At 38.7% G+C, this 21,415-nt stretch overlaps 1 protein-coding gene and 1 non-coding gene across 7 annotated transcripts in view; both read right to left on the bottom strand.

The window, feature by feature from the left end:
• NEK1 (NIMA related kinase 1) overlaps positions 1 to 21,415 on the bottom strand; it is a 133,846-nt gene that overhangs the window by 81,841 nt on the left and 30,590 nt on the right. For 2 of the 6 annotated variants that reach the window (XM_070794351.1, XM_070794354.1), the window contains exons 12-16: positions 10,885 to 10,944; positions 10,592 to 10,651; positions 10,450 to 10,497; positions 10,209 to 10,283; positions 4,438 to 4,601 (exon numbers count right to left, since the gene is read on the bottom strand). In XM_070794351.1, coding sequence (XP_070650452.1) covers positions 4,438 to 4,601; positions 10,209 to 10,283; positions 10,450 to 10,497; positions 10,592 to 10,651; positions 10,885 to 10,944 — 407 coding nt within the window. Of the gene's footprint in view, positions 1 to 299; positions 1,581 to 4,437; positions 4,602 to 10,208; positions 10,284 to 10,449; positions 10,498 to 10,591; positions 10,652 to 10,884; positions 10,945 to 21,415 lie in introns of those variants that run through there. The other 4 variants (XM_070794356.1, XM_070794353.1, XM_070794352.1 and 1 more) reach the window with 4 other exon arrangements.
• On the bottom strand, positions 546 to 655 carry LOC139184736 (U6 spliceosomal RNA). Its single transcript, XR_011568291.1, has one exon. It is a non-coding gene; the product is annotated as a U6 spliceosomal RNA (small nuclear RNA).

Consider the following 21,415-nt stretch of genomic DNA (forward strand, 5'->3'; position numbering starts at 1 on the left):
CTGACTGGCGTGAAATGGTACCTCATAGTGGTTTTGATTTGCATTTCTCTGGTAATGAGTGATGTTGAGCATCTTTTCATGTGTTTGTTAGCCATCTGTATGTCGTCTTTGGAGAAATGTCTATTTAGTTCTTTGGCCCATTTTTTGATTGGGTCATTTATTTTTCTGGAATTGAGCTGTAGGAGTTGCTTGTATATTTTTGAGATTAGCTGTTTGTCTGTTGCTTCATTTGCTATTATTTTCTCCCATTCCGAAGGCTGTCTTTTCACCTTGCTAATAGTTTCCTTTGTTGTGCAGGAGCTTTTAAGTTTAATTAGGTCCCATTTGTTTATTTTTGCTTTTATTTCCAATATTCTGGGAGGTGGGTCATAGAGGATCCTGCTGTGATGTATGTCGGAGTTTTGCCTATGTTCTCCTCTAGGAGTTTTGTAGTTTCTGGTCTTACATTTAGATCTTTAATCCATTTTGAGTTTATTTTTGTGTATGGTGTTAGAAAGTGTTCTAGTTTCATTCTTTTACAAGTGGTTGACCAGTTTTCCCAGCACAAAAATATGGAACGTTTCATGAATTTGCATGTCATCCTTGAGCAGGGGCCATGCTAATCTTCTCTGTATCGTTCCAATTTTAGTATATGTGTTGCCGAAGTGAGTACCACCCTCAGTTTCGCTGTGAAACTAAAATTGCTATAAAAATTAAAGTCTAAAGCTAATGTAGGAGGTGTGTTATTAAGACAAGGATATAAGCAAAGTTAGACTAGCCAAAGTAACTGATAAAAAGAGAAGAAAAATAACACGTAAAGAAGGAAAAAACAAATATAGGCTATCAAAAATATGAGAAAGATAATATGAATGAGTCTTAGAGGACTACAGATTTCAGTTTGCTGATTCAGTTTGGTCAGGGAAAAGAACTGACCAGGTAGGCCAATGACATACAAATTATAAAAATGGAAGTGAGGACAGTGTGGAGAAAATGCTCTGTAATGTCAATGATACAACAAAGTTCAAGCCAAAAGAATCATAATATTTGAACTGGAGGAGTCATACAACATATTTACTATTTATCTCACTTCATGTCTTCTGGAAATATGATAATTATATCCTGTGAGTATTTTTTCTATGTCCTCCTTAAAAATGAAAACTTTCAAGAAGACGTGCTTCTAAAACGTTTTAAGTTTGGACAACATCAAAATATTAACCAGCATTCTCTGAATATAATTCCTTAACCAATGACTAATATACCTGACCACGTTTATTTATATTTCTTCACCTTACATTGTCTACATTGAGACGCCCCGGCAACCGTATCCTTGTTGTTGTTCAGTCGTTTAGTCATGTCCAGCTCTTTGCAACCCCATGGACCGCAGCACACCAGGCTTCCCTATGCTTCACCATCTCCCGGTGCCTCCTCAAACTCATGTCCATTGAGTTGGTGATGCCATCCAACCATCTTGTTGTCCCCTTCTATTGTCCTCTATTGTCCCCTTCTCCTCCTGCCTTCAATCTTTCCCATCATCAGGGTCTTTTCCACTGAGTCGGCTCTTCGCATCAGGTGGCCAAAGTATTGGAGCTTCAGCGTCAGTCCTTTCAAAGAATATTCAGAATTGATTTCCTTTAGGATTGAATGGTTTGATCTCCTTGCAGTCCAAGGCATTCTCAAGAGTCTTCTCCAACACCACAGTTCAAAAGCATCAATTCTTCATCACTCAGCCTTCCTTATGGTTCAACTCTCATATCCATACACGACTACTGGAAAAACCACAGCTTTGACTAGATGGACCTTTGTCGGCAAAGTAATGTCTCTGCTTTTTAATATGCTATCTAGGTTAGTCAAAGCTTTTCTTTAAAGGGACAAGCATCTTTTAATTTCATGGCTGCATGAAATTAAAAGATGTATCCTAATGAAGTTTGTATACTCTACTAGGTATCCAAGTAAAATTTTCACAATGCCTCTAGGCCAACAGAAATACCTAGCAGTTCCAGTCAATGACTAGTTAGGTCAAAGCTGCTAACACTATGCTCTACACTTTGACAGATACAGCTGTGTGTTCCTCAAAACTGAGAAATATCCAAGGCACTGTGATGCTACAGGTTGCCCAGTACAGTTTGAGAACTACAGTTCCAGTCTATAAATCTAAGAAGAAATAAAGGCTGGATCTGACAGAATCTATTCTCTGTGAATTTATACTGCACTGCGGTGATGACTGTTTCCTTTTAGGATGTTTGCAGGCTCTATTTGTAGTCTTGCCTATAATCAATATGGAGAAAGCTAGTCTAATTTATAGAATCTGCCTCTTGAAAATTATATAATACTTGATGAACTCCAGTTTTTTACCAATTCTTTCATGTTCTCAGAAAAAAATAAAATGAAATTCAATGAGTATACACAAAAGTTCATTCAGTATTTGAGATCATGGATAATCATTAAAGTATCCACTATTTAGAAATTTTATGACCAATGAAATCAATAACTGTTTCACCTGTTCACTAGTAGGATCTCAAGAAGCTGAGAAGTCCCTTGAACACAACAGTATTCAAGGAGCTGAACTCTATATGGAGACACACTTAGTGTAAATTCTACCTCCTCTGCTTACTAGTGGCCTGACCACACACAAGTTTCAAATCTCTGCAGGTCCTAGTTTCTTCATTTTGATTAAAAGAGTAATACGTAATTAAAAGGATGCTGTGATGAATAAATGTAACTTGATTTACAGTAAGTGTTCAATAAATAATATCTATCACCTATAAAAACAGGTTCAAAGCAATATAAGAGAATGTATACCATGTGTCTGAGTAATGCTAAGCCCACCAAAGCTGGCAAAAAGGAAATGACAGAGGATCTCCACAGCCACAAATGGTTTAAAAGCTGAAAATTAAAATAATGAAACTCAAACAAAGACTGAATGGAAGCTGTGTTCCAGCGGCAGAAGTAACTGAGATACACAGCCATTGAACACAATTTGAAACTCAAGTGTAAATATATGTAAATATTTCAAGGTTATATGGGCTGCCGCTGCTGCTGCTGCTAAGGTGCTTCAGTTGTGTCTGACTATATGGGAGCCTGATGCAAATGCAACAATCCAGTCCCTTGCTTGCCACTTGAACTGTGAAGAATCAACAAATGTGCTGGAAGATAAACAGTGTGAAGAAGCATAACACAACTTTCCCTATTTTCTTTTACATTATACACATGTATTTTAGGAGATTTGATTAAAATTAAAACAAAGCCATACAAATTATATACTAGAAAGACCAATAATACCCCAGGATAAAAACCTCACACAAAATCTTCATTATTATTTCATAAAAAATATGCACATGTGTAAGTCTGTAGCACTCTTTTCTCAAAAAATGTGAAGTATTTACAACTAGCTTAATACTTCAGCCTATGGTACATAATTCATAATATTAATTTATATGAACCTCAATTATTTACCTCTGCTCAATAACCTTTTAATAATCTTTTATAACTGGGAGAACCATAAAGATTTTTATCACAAAAAAATTCTCTGTAAAAATGACAAATTAAATTTTCATAAAATGATATGTTCTTCCTTTACCAGAATATTTTTATAGAAGAAAATCTAAAAAATTGAAATATGCATACTTTTTTAAAAAGGAATGGGGGAGCCTGGTGGGCTGCTTTCTATGGGGTTGCACAGAGTTGGACACGACCGAAGTGACTTAGCAGCAGCATACAAATTAAAACTTGAGTGCCACCAGATTAAATTAATTTTATGGAGAAAAAGGAAAAACCTAGCCAACAGGATCACAGTGAGTCATCAATCAGAGATGAACGTGAAGAGGAAATGACCATGAGAAAAGTGGGGTTCTAAGTGATGTGGAAAAGGAAGACTCAAAACATGCTTTGGAGTTCTGCATAGAATGCAATTCCATTTTAAATATATTCTGATTTATTTAAAGCACATAGATAAAGTTATTACAACCATACGCTGGTTCAAAGTTATCACGTTCCTTTAAATAGTATGTTCAGCCTATAACATAAATAAACTATAACATATATAAGCCATAAATTAGGCCTAAGTGAAGAGCTACATGTTTGTCACATGTAGTCAAGGGCCAAATTTGCACCAAAGAAAATGACTGTATTCAGATGGCAAAAGACAGTCTATGTATAACGGAGAAAACAGCCAGGAAGTGGTGTTATCCGGCTGTACACAACAAAAGACAACATTATACCAAAGGGTGAATTTGTGGATCATGACACTCCAACACGTTGATACTAACTTGTTTAGACATCACCTTTAAACCCTTTTAAGTTTTCCGAGAGCATCAGCATCAGAGGGTTGGTGGTGATCTGTAGCCCTTTGGGAAATCCTAGATGTACTCCAGGTGGGATTCCTCTGTCAATAAATATACACCATGACTTCCACTACTCCCTCTAAAGCAAAGCACAGTGACTTTTGCAGAACAGCCATACCTTTCTGGAAGCCTCTGGCCATGTATTTCTCCTTTCCATTTAGCTTCATTATCTTCTGCTCTTTGTTGCTGCATTTGATCAAAAATAGCGTGATAATGTTCATACTGTCCTCGAGAGGAAAAAGATGATGGAGCCATGGCCCCTCCACTGCCCAAAAAGGGAGCCTAGGAATCAAACAAAAAGCTCTCACATGCTTATCTCACAAGACCTCAAAGGTCTCTACTACCTTCAAAAGAAAAAAGTGAACCTCAACACTTGCGTCTTACAAAGCAAATTATCTAATTTAACATACTAATAAACACAGAGCCTAGAGAAAAATGTTTTCCTATTATAACCATTAACAATCAAAAGTAGTATACCTTGTTACTAACAGTAAAGCATAATTCAATATAACAAAAACATAAAATATCACTAAATGTATGTAACTGTGGGGAAAAAAAACTGGTCTTAACAAGTTTTCCAACAAGTTTCTTATATATTTTATGTGATCCCATCCTATTAAGTTTAAATATGTATAGTTTATACGTAAAACAGAGCCTGCTTTTTTAACACTCAAAATTATACCTAACAAAACATACAGCAATTAACATACTTCAAATCCAATTCAACAAGCAATGAAGATATAAACACCACTGGAATACACTCTAAGTGTAATTAAAAGAAGCAAAACAATATATCCATCCTTAAGCAGTTTACAAACAAACTGGGAAACAAAGTATAAAGCTAGAAAAACATTTCATTTCCAAATGAATGGCAACAGACCCTCGCCACAGCAGTAAGTACTGAGCAAATTTACAAAACACAAAAAAAAGAGAAATAAAAATACCCATAAAAAAGTCACTGGAGAAAAACACTCAACCCAGCCTTTAACACAAGGTAACACAGATAGATTAAATGATTAAATATGATCCATGGTATTAAAGTAAAAAAAAAAAGGCAACAGAAGGTATACATTTAGATGTTGGCAGTAGGGAGATAAAGGACATATGAAGACGAAGGTAACTATGAGGAAGGCAAACAGGGAGTATTAATTACACTTGGTTAGAAAAGGTCACTACAGGTAACTGACCGACCAGGGTGTGTGAGTTCACATAATCAATAACAGAAAGCACAGTTACACTTTCTAGCAGGAAAAGTGCACTAAGACCGTTTTTAAGCAGGTAAGTCAAATTACACAGAAGAAACAAGAATAAGAGAGAGAACAAGGCAGAGAAACTGAGCGGAAGGCTGCTGCACTATCGATGCCAAGCCAAGCAGCCCGTGAGTAAAGAAAGGCAATCAGAGAAAAAGCCAGCATTACCGGGAACTGGTTCTCTGTGGGGGTAACACAGGATGAGGGCGAAGATGTAGGATGCAGCCTCAGAGGCACACGCGCTCAGGAACATGGAAAACTCTCGGAAAACAGGTAGAAAGATGAGAGCTGAGTAAGCGCACAATGATACAGAGGCTCAGAGTGCAAGAACTACGGGGTGAAGAGGAAATTAGGACCCTCAAAGGCAAGGCCAACAGCACCGAAAGGAAGACACACTGATGTGACTCAAGTGGAGGGGATGTGCTCAAACGCAGATGAGAGCAGAAGCCAGAACACTGACAGGAGATGGGGAGGAGCTATCAGGTGATGACATCCTAACGGGGAAGTCGGGCTAAGAAAAATATAAGCACCAAACAAAAGACATCTCAGTACCCAATGAGGTAAAATTTGTGTTAACATTTGGACAAAAGAAGCTACATACAATATTTTTTTTTTACATACAATATTATAAGAAGCCTAGATTTTTAAAAATTAGCTCAAGATAAATACAGATAACTGATTCAAGAAGCTTGAAAAGCAAGAAATGAAGGTTGTTAGAAACAAGGAAGATACTTAATTAGCCAGGAAACTCCATCAAGGTGATCTTCATACACATTTTCAAACCTGCATCTCAAGGCAAGATTCCCTGAATCAGAATTTTGCTAAGTGGTGGTCACAGGGACTTCCCCGGCAGAGCAGTGGTTAAGACCCTGTGCAGGGGGCACAGGTTTGATCCCTAGTTGGGGAATGAAGATCCTGTATGCCCCATGGTGCAGTCAAAATATAATAAAAATTATTTTTAAAATGTGCCAGCAGATCTTGTGTCTGCTGAGGTGCTTTAAAAAAAAATTAATATTAAAAAAAAAAAAAGGTGGTCACAGCTCCTATAAGACTGGGAGTTTAGTGTCTGGCACTAATATCACCTTAACTTTGAGGTTCAAGGTTTCTGTTCAGCAAAAATAATGTATATACACATATCTCTTAGGACATCTGCCTAGGTAAAGCATCTGCCTACATTGTGGGAGACCTGGGTTCAATCCCTGGGTCGGGAAGATCCCCTAGAGAAGGAAATGGCAACCTACTCCAGTACTCTTGCTGGAAAATCCCATGGACGGAGGAGCCTGGTAGGCTACAGTCCATAGGGTTGCAAAGAGTCAGACACGACTGAGCGACTTCACTTCTGAAGATATCTATACTCAAAATAATGCTGAAAACACTGTACTGGAATACTGAAACAATGGAATCTTTTAAACATCACTTTACAGTCACCAGGCTTCCCTGATGGCTCAGACGGTAAAGCGTCTGTCTGCAATGCAGGAGACCTGGGTTCAATCCCTGGGTTGGGAAGATCCCCTGGAGGAGGAAATGGCAGCCCACTCCAGTATTCTTGCCTGGAAAATGCCATGGACTGCAGAGCCTGGTAGGCTACCGTCCATGGGGTCGCAAGGAATCGGACACGACTGAGCGACTTCACTTTCACTTTATAGTCACCAATTATAAGCATGGACTGATGTTTTAATAAACACAGACACCCATGGAACCTCTACCACAATTGAAAGCATATTCATCACCCAGAAAAGTTCCCTGTTTCTCACTTGGATCCAAGGCCCCTCATTCCAGGAAACACTGATTTGTTTGTCACAGAGACTGGGTTTGCCATTTCCTACCATTTCATATAAATGGAATCACACAATATGCACTCTTGTGCCTGGCTTCTTTCACTCAGTACATTTTTGACTGACCCATGTCAATGCATGTATTAATAGACTATTCCTTCTCATTACTGAGTAGTAGTCCAACATAGTGTCAAACAACAGAATGTCTCTTACATGTCATGGTTATCTATGTAATCAAACTATACATAGAATATTTCATAATTTTTCTAAGAACACAGATTTATAAAAGATAGATAAAGAATGGATAAAGCCCTGCAAATCAACTGCAATTTAAAAAAGAGAAAAAAATACCTATCAGAAGAACCAAAGGAAAAAAATGGATAAAGCAGGTAAGTCCTAGATTTTGCAGACACTAAGTAATCAAAAAGTTGGTTATTTATACTGTGCAAAATGTCTGAATATTTAGAAGTATATAATAATAGTATGAACTCTGAAATATTTCCCTTCATGTTTATTTTTGTTTTATCTTTATTTTGGGGGATCTCCTTAACTTATTTCAAATTTTACTGAGCTTCCAGGTACTTATCAATAGTACAGAAATCAAACAGCCTAAGAAGTTAACTGTTACAAACCTCATGGGGAATAAGTACAGAAACTAGCACTGAATTTGCTATATGTCATGGAAAATAGTTTTACTAATCCTCACAGAAATCAGAATAGAAGTTTACGAAGCAAAGCAGAAACTTAATAAGCACGTAATATCTAACACTAATTATTATCAAACATTAATAAAACTGGACTTTAGGATTAAATACAGCTTTAAACATCACAGGAAAAAAGATGCTTTCTTGCATAAAGAAGACATATGCAAAGGGAGAGGAAAAACATGACCAAATTCTAAACACTAATCATGAACTTGATATAAAATACCTGACCAGATCTCAGGGCCTGTATCCTGGTAAGTTTTTATTCTCAGATCATAGAAGATATGGGTTAGTTATTTCAGAATGGGCCAAATCCTGATACTTCCTTATCATTCAGAGGGTAGTAAGTTCAATGTCACAGTACAGTGGATAGTACAGTAAAAAATGTGTGTGTGTTAGTCACTCAGTCATGTCGGACTTTTTGCCACCCCATAGACTGTAGCCCGCCAGGCTCCTCTATCCATGGAGTTCTCCAGGCAAAAATACTGGAGTGGGTTGCCATTCTCTTCTCCAGAGGATCTTCCTGACCCAGGGACAGAACCTGGATCTCTTGCATTGCAGGCAGATTCTCAGATGAGAACTGTAGCCCTGGCTGACACCTTGGTTTCTGCCTGTTAAGACCCTGAGCAGGGGATCCACTATCCATGCCCACACACCTGAGACGACTTAAGGCACATAGCTGTGCCTTAAGCCATGGAGTCTGTGGTCATTTATCGCACAGCAGTAAAAAATGAATGTGTACGATTATTATATAGTATCATCTGAGCCACCAGGGAAGCCCATGTCTACATAAAACAGAGAAACTTTTATTCAAATCATAAATTTTAGGGAAAAAGAATCAAGTGAGAATGGTAATCAATTCTACTTAATAAATATATAATTGGTGCCTAAACATCAAGTTTATTGAGATGGGTCCCAGGAAGTCACAGTTTAAAGACCTTAAGTAATAGTTGATTGGATTATGTGAATTAAAAATTACAATACAGAGGAATAAGACCCCTGCTCAGGGTTTTACCAGGCAGAAACCAAGGTGTCAGCCAGGGCTGCAATTCTCATTTGAGGCTCAGGAACCTCTTCTGAGCTCACTGGTTCCTGGCAGAATTTATTTCCTTGTGCTGTCATGGCTAAGTTTACCATGTTCTTGCTGGCTGTCGGTCAGAGAGCCAGCAGACGATCTCCCAGAGAATCCCTACACTTTCTTGCCATGTGAATAAGGGCTTTCTTCCAGGCCAGCAGCTGTCCCCCTGACCTTCTAACCTTCCAGCTCGCCATGAGGGAGTCTTATAATAAAGCAGTGACGGAACCACAGCAGTGAATATAGCATCAGCAATACCATAGGACACAGCCTGACCAAGGCGGCTGCTGCACTCCAAGTTCAGTCTCCCCCACACTCCAGTGGAGGGGAGAGCATTAGGTGTAATACCTGGAGTCAAGAATTTGTGGACCACCTTAGAATTCAGCCTACCACTCACAGGAAAGGATGCTGTGAGTGCAAGAGAGGAAAGGCAAGATTTAGACTGGCAGAACAAAGAAGGGAAAAGGAAGTTAACAGGTGAGCCCTTGAGAGTCGAGCTCTGTGCACCACTCTTGAAATTTTTCATTTTTTTTAAATGAAGAAATTAAGGCTCAGAAAAGTGAAGTAACTTGTCCAAGGCTATATAGTCTGGATCTGCCCAAAGAAAATGTCTGAACTAACCTATCTAGGTCCATGGCTAGCGGGGTCACTGATCATCTAAGTAAATGCTTGGAGTGGGGAGTGGGAGTGGGGACTGGGAGTGGAGAGGGTGGGAGGGTGGGCAGGGGCCAGCAGGTGAAGAGAACACAAGTGTGGGGACAAAGCTGCAGCAGCCGTGTGCAGTGGGGAGACTGCAGTCTGGTCCTCAGCTCTGTGTGACTAGAGCACACAGCCAGGTATGTGATTTTAAAAAGATGGCAGAGGAATGGTGAATCACAGCCTTCTCAGCAAACTTTTTAAGCAATTTTAACTGTCACATACGAATTATCAGTACGAGTTACATAAGTACGTGCAGGAAAACTAAGAAGTCCTAACAGATGCTGAAGAACTCTAGTAGAAACAAGCCAGGTGTATGCATTTCACAGAGCAGGGTGAAACCGGAGTTAAAGAGCAGCAGTGTACATGCACGGGTACCCAAGACCTACCTTCATTTCACCGCTTCCACCAGCACTCAGCACATTTCTCCAGCCTTGTTCCCTGGCCCTATTTATTCTCTCCAACTTTGAGGGGAAAGAAACAAATAAAACACCATTTCAAGTATTTAATATAAAGTATATGAAATACACTTAGTAATAAAAAGGAAACCAGTGTAATCCTTTGAAAAAGGGGGGGCATGTGTGTGGGGAGGTGGTGGAGTGTGCTGGGGAAAATGGACAATCCTCTCACCCTTTGCTTTTCCTGTCTTTTCACCTGCTCAGCCTTCAGCAGACTAACCTGCAATAATTTTAAAGACAAACTTCTTAGAACTCTTAAAACAATTATCATCTCCAACTTGGCTGGAGAAGAAAAATAACAGTGAAATAACTACCTGATCCTTAGACTTCTTTTCTTTTTCAGTCAATTCCAATCTTCTTTTTCTTGGTGCTTCCTTAAAAAAAAAAAAAATTATCAATAATAAATACTACTTTTTCTAGCTTAATCAGTAAAGTTAGCATACCGGTGGTAGACGTATATCCTGGAAGGTTTAAAAACAGAAATAAGTTAGAGGTATTTGTTTGAAAGAAATAAGGAGGAAAGGTTTGGAGGTTTTATAAAATTTGTTTCTTTTTTTCATAATTAGTTTTACAAAGCTGTGAAATAAGCACACAGATGTGTTTATACCTCAAACAGTTTCCTCCTTTCTTCTCCAGGATTCACTTTCTTCACTGGGGTTTGATGGGCCTGGACAGAAAGTAAAACTACAAATTAGATTAAGGATTTTGAGGTATCCATTTGAAAAATTCAAATGTATGGAAATTTAAAATAAGAAAAACGTAAAGCCAATACTGCCATAACTCTCTTTCAAAATACATTATCCTTCAAAAAAAAAAAAAAAGAAAGGAACCACTTAAGTGTCTAATACACTATTTGTTCAAAAAAGAGAAACACGGGATCCAAAGAAACCATGGAAAAAGGGTCTTCCCTAATCATCCAGTAAAAAGCGTATTCAGGTAGAGATGCTAACTGTAAGTTCTCTAACGTTATGAAAACAGAATGTCATCTAGAAAGCCCAAATCTGAAGAAATTTTTCTTAAAAAAAAAATGAAATGAGTTAACACTTAACTTCTCTCCCTACCTCCAGATATAACCATTGTTAACATTTTCATAAATATCTTTTCTGAGACTGTTTTATGAACATGAATACACACAACTATATACATGTGTATATACATACACACATAGTCTTAGCTTTTTATACTTTTTACATAAATATAATAAACAATGTATTACGATGGGAAAATGTTTTTCACTATTAACAACATTACCTGACATTTCCACATTGTGGTAAACAATTTAACAATGGTGATATTCCAAACCATGGATATAATTAATTTATTCAACTACTCTTGAAGGAAGGACATTGTGTTGGTTCTAATTTTTCCCCATACTGTTAGAAACATTCTTGTAGGTACATTTTGTATCATATGCAAGTCTTTCGAAAGGGCAATTTCTAAATGGAATCATAAAGTAATAATGAAATTTAAGTGTTGAGAAAAACTGCCACCTCAAGAAGCTGCATCAATTTATACTCTCATCAAGGAATTCATTTTCTCATAACCTCACAAATAATGAGTATTATCAATGTCTTAAATTTTTAATATCTGGAAAGACTACTTTCCAGTATATTAGATAATTATATTTCTTCTTTAATATGCTAATTGTTCATCTTATTTTATAGTTGTTCTAATTTTATGGGCTATTTGTATATTATGAAAAATAAAGAGTATTTCAGATTTGCAAATTTTTTTTACATTTTGTCTTTGAACAGCTGTTTATTGTATCTTAAACTGTACAGAAGTCTGTAATTTATATAGTTAAATCTGCCAGTCTTTTCCTTTATGATATCAGCATAAACTATTTTACTAAAGAAGACATTTCAGACCTCATTTGCTTCTGCCACTTGGATAGTTTCACTTTTATATTCAGAAGTTATATATAATCTAACTTAAATTTAGATTTTAAAATATTAAAGTTAGATTTTTATTTTTAGATTTATCTGGAATAAATTTTTGTTCATGGAATGAGTTGGGAATCTAATTTTTTTCTCTAGAAAATCCAGTTATCTCATAGCCATTTCTTGGCTGATACATCTTTTCCCACAATGGTCTGAAATGCCTCATTAATCACATAATAAATTCAAATACACATTAATCACATAATAAATTCCAATTTCTGGAATTCTCTATGTCATCTATCCATCTTCTTTTTTAACTGTGATATAAAGCCACCTATAAAAAAGTAGATAAAGGAGATACACAGAGGTTAGCAAAAATAAAGGAAAAACCCAGTAACTACTACCCAAGTCAAGAAACAGAATAATGCCAACACACAGAAATCCTCCACATGTCCTTCCACAAGAGAGACAGCCACCATCCCCACTTTACTAATCACTACCTCACTTGTCTCTGTTGCTTTGCCACTTGGATACATGTTCCTAAACAATACAGTTTTGTTTTTTTTAAATGTTCTGAGTTCTATATAAATGGAATCATACAATATATATTCCTTTGTATCTCACTTCTGTTGCTCAACACTGTTTTCAGAATAACCCTTGTTATTATGTTTATTTATCTGCATTTGCTTTCTTCATTGATAAACAACATTCCACTGATGTGGAGTCCTTTCTTGCACAGTTATCCTGCACTTTTCACAGCAGGGCTATTCTATAGTAACTGAGGGAGTGTCTATTTCCTTTTCTAATTATTCACTGTCACATGCTCAACTTCTATCAGGCCACGTCACTGAATTCATTAACAGTGTTCTGCTTCTTCACTAGGAGTTTCTAGGTAGGGAATCATATCTGTAAATGTCTATATTTTCTCATCTCTCCCAATATTTATGTTTCTTATTTCTTTCTCTTTTTAATTTCATGGGCTAGGCTTCTGGAAAAACATCAAATGATAGCATCATTACAAACACCCTTGTCTTGTTCCTAACTTTAATGTAAATGCTTCCAACTTTTCATCATTATGTATAATGCCTGATGTAGGTTTCTGGTATATATAACTGGGTCAAGTTAAGAATTTTTACCTCTATTTCTTGAATCAAAGAAATTTGAATTTTTTTTAAAAAACTACTTTATTGAGGTATGATGGACATACAAAAAGTTATACATGGTTAATGTAAACAACCAAGTAAGTTTTTTTAAAGGGTTAAATTCTACTGAACTTTCAGTATCTACTGAGATAATTTATATATGACTTTTTCTTCTAATCTACTAACAGTGAAATTAACCAGTTTCCGACTACTGAACTATCTTTCCACTCCTGAAATGTATCCTATTTAGTAAGTTTTGAATTACTCTTTTGATAAATTGCTTGATTTAACTTAACTTTTTTAAAAAACATTTTTAAGGATTTCTGCATGTGTGTTCATAAGTATAAATGACCCATGGATTTCTTTCTTTTATATCCTGTGCTAGCTACTCAATTTTGTGATCAATGTTGAGCCTACTACAGGGACAATTTTCCAAACAATTCAAAGTACAGTTCTGAATATACCAAAAACAGATTTAAAGTATTTACAGAAAACTCTTAAGTTATGTATAATGCATCAGTTTTAAAATTTTCCAGCTACCTTAGGAAAAAATATATAAAAAGAAACACTGTATAAAAACATTCACCTGTTAGGCTTCAATTCAAAGGAAAGGAAATGTTACTTTAAAAAATTATTTCAGTGATCATTTACATTATTATTAAAATAACTCAGCATTTGATTAAATCAGTAAAGTATCTCCACTAACAATTCCATTTCAGTAGTGGCTGTATTTTGACAAAAGTCAATGTTATAAGAAATTACTTTCATTTGCCACTTACTGCTTCAATTTCCTAAATTTTGTAAAATGACTATAACAGATAAGCACTAAAACTCTAAAAGTGAATTCAGAATAATACAAAAAAAATATGATCCACAATCAATATGAAATTAATAAAATTAATCCCAACATATCACTGTTAAGATATATTATATAGCTTACAACATACAAAAAAGAAGTAGAAAGGGATCAAAAGTTTTCTTTCACTAAAACAAAAAAAGATATTTAAAATTTCTGCCCACTTTAGAAAGCAACATGAGACGGGTGGATGAACTGAGAGACTGGGGTTGACATGTACACATTGCTACTGCTGCTGCTGCTAAGTCGCTTCAGTCGTGTCCGACTCTGTGCGACCCCATAGACGGCAGCCCACCAGGCTCCACTGTCCCTGGGGTTCTCCAGGCAAGAACGCTGGAGTGGGTTGGCATTTCCTTCTCCAAGGCATGCATGCATACTAAGTCACTTCAGTCGTGTCTGACTCTGTGCGACCCCATGGACAGCAGCCCTCCAGGCTCCTCTGTCCACAGGATTCTCCAGGCAAGAACCTTGGAGTGGGTGCCATGTCCTTCTCCAACATGTACACACTACTGTGTATAAAAGAGATAACAGTAAGAAGCTACGGTCTAGCACAGGAAACTCTCCTCAATGCTCTGTGGTGAGCTAAATGGGAAGGAAATCCAAAAAAGGGGACTAGTGCATACAAAAAGCTGATTCACTTTGTTGTATAGCAGAAACTAACAGCATTATAAAGCAACTACACTCCAATAAAATTTATTAAAAAAAAGCGCAACAAGATACATAATTTCAACATAACTTCCTCCTTAGGAAATGCAATTAATTTAATGAATACATTACTTAATTTGAGTACAATAAAACGATATTTATGTGATACCATTAAATGGGTTGATAAACTGGTAAGAGGAGAATAATGATTTTCTTATACTGTGTTTTATCATTTTAATTAAATGACCATCATAAAATATCCATTTTATAGATGTTTTAACTCAAAGTTACATTAGCAATGTGATAAGTGGTATTAAATCTCACACAATGACTATTAATAAATAGTAGCTTTGCTCCCTGACAAAATGACAGAAGCAATAGGTTCTCAGAACTATCCCACCTCCTCACTGTATTATTAGATCCCAACTCCTAACCAAACTTAGGCTAGTTATTTCAATTTTCACTTAAGCCAACCATGTATCTCACCACCTAACCCCATTAACACTAGGGTTAATGAGATGACAATAATACTGAAATACTTAAAGAACAGTAGCTTTCAAACTTTTTCTAAAAGCAACCCACAGTAAGAAAGATATTTCACATTTAGACCCAATAAAGATAAACACACACACATTCCATAAAATACTTTTACTATGTTTAACTAAGTCTGTTACTTTCCATTCTATTACTTAAAAAAAAGTCCCCGCTCCTCACTCATTAAAATGATTCTGCCACCTCTAATAGACAGCAACCCCCACTTTTTAAATAGTAGACTGCTTCTGGCTGAACTATTACTGAACTACAAGGAAAAAAAACCAGCTGTAGATAATGCTCTTCATGGTATTACAAAGTTAACGTTTCAAAGTACGTTTTATGTACATACAACTTAAACTAGTGGGGGACGCTACCTAGGAGCTTTGTAAAAACACATACTGCTTCCATACAAGAGAATTACCTGGCAATAAACATACCACACACTGCATGACTTCATTCACATGACACATTCAGAACAAGCAAATCCACACAGACAGAAGTAGACTAGCCCAGTGGTTGCCCAGGGCTATGGGGTTTGGTGGAGAACAGGGAGTGAATGCTAATGGAAAAGGATTTGAGGGGAGACAATGAAGTGCTCTAAAACTGATTATGGGGATGGTTGCACAATTCTTGCAAATCCATTGGAAATAATTTAATTTCAGACTTTAAATGGATGAATTATAGTATGTGAGTGATAACTTGATTAAGCTATTTTCAAAAAACATGTATCCTCAAGAGTTGCTGAATCGTAATTTCTGGACCCAGAGCCCTGCATTTTGACAAGTTTCGCAGGTTAACACTTGCCTAACAAATCTAGCACTGGTCTCAACATCTGTGAAAACACGACACTCAAAATCTTAAAAATATTAACCTGAGTGATAACAGCAGCTCGTTATACATGACTAGCTTTAAACTAGATTATACAACCATTTGCAACAAGAGAAAGTTTAACTAAGACACCTATGTACTCTTAGGTAAGTCACATGGAGGGAAAAATTCTCTCTCGGTGCACCAGACTGTCACAGATATAAGATGCTCAAATATTTGTGAAATAAAAATGCCAAAGGTGTTCCTCTGAGATCACATAGGTATTTTCAGAACACAATCTACAAAGAAGAGAAAATATGTAAAACATCCATACTAAAAGAAAATGTGTTGTTTTGTGTTTTTTTGCTAAAATGAGAGCCAAAATACTGAAGCACATTCATGGAGCTCCCTCTGGTGGCTTAATAACCACTCCTTTTCTTTTAGGAAACAGCTGTAATTATTACAGGAACTGGAACAAAGAAAGTTTTCAGGACGTGCAGGGGCACTAGCAGTCTCAAACAGGAAAGGGCAAAGATTGCCCTCTGCTGTCAGAGCTGCCCTGAGCCTGCTGAGTGCAGACACACTGAGGAGGGCAAGGTAGCCTGGCCCAGGGTGAGACTGAGTGGTTAGCAGCAGTCACACTGGGAACAGACTCTGCAGGCAGGAGGAGAGGATATGATGGTGACAGTGACCAGGGGTCAGGAGCGATTCTAATAGTGTGTAGTGAGACAAGAACCCACAGCCTGGGGAGGCCATGCGGCCCGGCACGCACAGTTACACACAACGCACAGTTACACACACTGGCGCTGAGAAGCCCAGCAGAACCCCTTAGACATGCAAGGACAGGACAGGTCTGGAGCTCAGGAAAGGATTCCAGGCTCGAGATGCAGATCGGGGTGTGGGTTTAGAGGTGCTGTCAGAGAGTGAGGCTGTCCGGGGGTGTCCACGGCCGGCCTCCTGAACCACTTGAGCATCTGAGTCAGGGACGTGTGGAGGAACTCACACAGGAGGCGAGAAGAGCAGGTAGGCAGTGAGGGAGACGATCAGCAGAGTGGGATACTCTGGACTCAAGTGAACAAAAAGTTTAAGAAAGGGTAACCAAGTGAACTGAAGCTGAGGCAGAGGAAGAAGATACCTGACCACTGGATGGAACCACTGGGGCTCCCAGAAGTCCTTGCCAGGAGCAGTGACCCAACAGCTGTGACAGAGCAAGCTCTGGGCAGAAGGGGTTCGAGAGAGAAGGGGAAACAAGGAAGTGGAGACATTCAGACAAGGCTTCGGGAAGTTCTGCCATTAAAGGAGCAGAGATCCAGGGAAGTGGCTGGAGGGACACATGGGAGGGAAGGAAGGGCTTTCTTAACAAGACTGAAGATATGATATGGACAGTCACCCACCAGGCTCCTCTGTCCACGGGATTCTCCAGGCAAGAATACTGGAGTGGGTTACCATTCTTATCTCCAGGGGATCTTCCCGACCCAGGGATCGAATTTGGGTTTCCTGCATTGCAGGCAGATTCTTTACCTTCTGAGCCACCAAGGAAGCCCATTTGTTTGCTAACAGGAATGATTAAGGACAGAGGAAAAATATGATACAGAAGAGAAAGAGAAGTCCTTTAAAAGGCAAAAATAATAGTAAGAGATGGCATACAAACAGCAAGGTCGACTCTAGATCAAAACAGACAGATCCTCCAAGTATAAGGAAGAAAGCAGGAGACTGGCAACAGGCAGGACCGACAGGCAGGAGTGCTGCTGAGTGTGGGCAATTTTCATCTACTTGGCTCTTTTTTCTCAGTGAAATAGGAAGCAATGTTCATCACCCTGAGGGGATAAACAAGGAAAGGTAGGAGATAACCATCTAGAAAGTAGGAAAGGAACTGGCCCGCGGAAACATGATGGGGGGGGGGGGGGGGGCGGGGGGCAGTGACAGTGCACACCTGACACTGTAGGTTTAAACTCAAGTGAGACCAGAGAGCTGCAGGTTTCCTCCAACCACACCCACTGGGTGGAGCAGTCAAAAGCTTTGGAAACTATTACAATGAGAGAACATGAAATTAAAGCTGGTAAAGGAAAATAAAAACAAAGACAGGATGAACAATGATAAAACCAGGAAAGATCCATGGATCCAAACAGAACAAACACGTTTTCAAGGCGGGTTCTCAGAGACTAAGCTGGAAACACAGGAAGCAGTGGTAAGAGCGGGGTCCCTGTAACTGAGACTAGGAAGTAGGTGTTCTTCCTGATGACAAATGTGATGGCATGCCATAGGGGAGAGATCCAAAGTGAAGCAGGAGACAAGATCATCAAAGAGAACAATCAGAAAACAAAAAGGCAGTGTACCACCGAAAGGACCATCATCTCAAAACACTAAAGTCACCAAGAACCGTGACATCGCCGCGAAGAGGGAGGAGCAGCATGTGACACAAAGCCTGGTGGCGGGGCTTAGGAAGCCAGGGCAAATCCAGCAACGACATCAAGGAACACAACGTGATCGTCCTCCTCCAGACCCAGCAGGACTGAGGGACCAGAGAGAAAATGGTCCCCGACAGAGCGGCACAACAATGTGTGTAACAAGCCAGGTTTTAGAGTAAAAAAGGTGCAGAGATCTTGACAAGTTGAGAATGCAGGGGATCTTGCTGACCATGGACTCGCTGAGGTCTCTGAGGAATAGTTCGGGCGCTCTGCAGAGGCAGGGGCTGGAGCACGGTAGGACCAGAGCCTCAGGGAGCTGAGAAACTACGTAATAAGGAGATGCCAGGAGTCCTGGGTGCTTTGTAGTAACTAAAGAAAAGAAGGCGAAAGGATATAATGGAACTCATCCATTTAGGCCTGATTGGAAGTGGTCAAACAAGAGATGGCAAGAGTGAATGTCGACATTCTAGGAATCAGCGAACTGAAATGGACTGGAATGGGTGAATTTAACTCAGATGACCATTACATCTACTATCGCGGGCAGGAATCCCTCAGAAGAAATGGAGTAGCCATCGTGGTCAACAAAAGACTCCGAAATGCAGTACTTGGATGCAATCTCAAAAACGACAGAATGATCTCTGTTCGTTTCCAAGGCAAACCATTCAATATCACAGTAATCCAAGTCTATGCCCCAACCAGTAATGCTGAAGAAGCTGAAGTTGAACGGTTCTATGAAGACCTACAAGACCTTTTAGAACTAACACCCAAAAAAGATGTCCTTTTCATTATAGGGGATTGGAATGCAAAAGTAGGAAGTCAAGAAACACCTGAAGTAACAGGCAAATTTGGCCTTGGAATACAGAATGAAGCAGGGCAAAGACTAATAGAGTTTTGCCAAGAAAATGCACTGGTCATAACAAACACCCTCTTCCAACAACACAAGAGAAGACTATATGCATGGACATCACCAGATGGTCAACACCGAAATCAGACTGATTATATTCTTTGCAGCCAAAGATGGAGAAGCTGTATACAGTCAACAAAAACAAGACCAGGAGCTGACTGTGGCTCAGACCATGAACTCCTTATTGCCAAATTCAGACTTAAATTGAAGAAAGTAGGGAAAACCACTAGACCATTCAGGTATGACCTAAATCAAATCCCTTATGATTATACAGTGGAATTGAGAAATAGATTTAAGGGCCTAGATTTGATAGATAGAGTGCCTGATGAGCTATGGAATGAGGTTCGTGACATCGTACAGGAGACAGGGATCAAAACCATCCCCATGGAAAAGAAATGCAAAAAAGCAAAATGGCTGTCTGGGGAGGCCTTACAAATAGCTGTGAAAAGAAGAGAAGCAAAAAGCAAAGGAGAAAAGCAAAGATATAAACATCTGAATGCAGAGTTCCAAAGAATAGCAAGGAGATAAGAAAGCCTTCTTCAGCGATCAATGCAAAGAAATAGAGGAAAACAACAGAATAGGAAAGACTAGAGATCTCTTCAAGAAAATCAGAGATACCAAGGGAACATTTCATGCAAAGACAGGCTCGATAAAGGACAGAAATGGTATGGACCTAACAGAAGCAGAAGATATTAAGAAGAGATGGCAAGAATACACAGAAGAACTGTACAAAAAAGATCTTCACGACCCAGATAATCACGATGGTGTGATCACTGACCTAGAGCCAGACATCCTGGAATGTGAAGTCAAGTGGGCCTTAGAAAGCATCACTATGAACAAAGCTAGTGGAGGTGATGGAATTCCAGTTGAGCTATTTCAAATTCTGAAAGATGATGCTGTGAAAGTGCTGCACTCAATATGCCAGCAAATTTGGGAAACTCAGCAGTGGCCATAGGACTGGAAAAGGTCAGTTTTCATTCCAATCCCAAAGAAAGGCAATGCCAAAGAATGCTCAAACTACCGCACAATTGCACTCATCTCACACGCTAGTAAAGTAATGCTTAAAATTCTCCAAGCCAAGCTTCAGCAATATGTGAACCGTGAACTTCCTGATGTTCAAGCTGGTTTTAGAAAAGGCAGAGGAACCAGATATCAAATTGCCAACATCCGCTGGATCATGGAAAAAGCAAGAGAGTTCCAGAAAACCATCTATTTCTGCTTTATTGACTATGTCAAAGCCTTTGACTGTGTGGATCACAATAAACTGTGGAAAATTCTGAAAGAGATGGGAATACCAAACCACCTGATCTGCCTCTTGAGAAATTTGTATGCAGGTCAGGAAGCAACAGTTAGAACTGGACATGGAACAACAGACTGGTTCCAAATAGGAAAAGGAGTATGTCAAGGCTGTATAATATCACCCTGTTTATTTAACTTATATGCAGAGTACATCATGAGAAACGCTGGACTGGAAGAAACACAAGCTGGAATCAAGACTGCCGGGAGAAATATCAATAACCTCAGATATGCAGATGACACCACCCTTATGGCAGAAAGTGAAGAGGAACTGAAAAGCCTCTTGATGAAGGTGAAAGTGGAGAGTGAAAAAGTTGGCTTAAAGCTCAACATTCAGAAAACGAAGATCATGGCATCCGGTCCCATCACTTCATGGGAAACAGATGGGGAAACAGTGGAAACAGTATCAGACTTTATTTTTCAGGGCTCCAAAATCACTGCAGATGGTGACTGCGGCCATGAAATTAAAAGATGCTTACTCCTTGGAAGGAAAGTTATGACCAACCTAGATAGCATATTCAAAAGCAGAGACATTACTTTGCCAACAAAAGTCTGTCTGGTCAGGGCTATGGTTTTTCCTGTGGTCATGTATGGATGTGAGAGTTGGACTGTGAAGAAGGCTGAGCGCCGAAGAATTGATGCTTTTGAACTGTGGTGTTGGAGAAG

Source organism: Bos indicus, chromosome 8 (assembly GCF_029378745.1).
Source record: "Bos indicus isolate NIAB-ARS_2022 breed Sahiwal x Tharparkar chromosome 8, NIAB-ARS_B.indTharparkar_mat_pri_1.0, whole genome shotgun sequence".
Lineage (NCBI taxonomy): Eukaryota > Metazoa > Chordata > Mammalia > Artiodactyla > Bovidae > Bos > Bos indicus.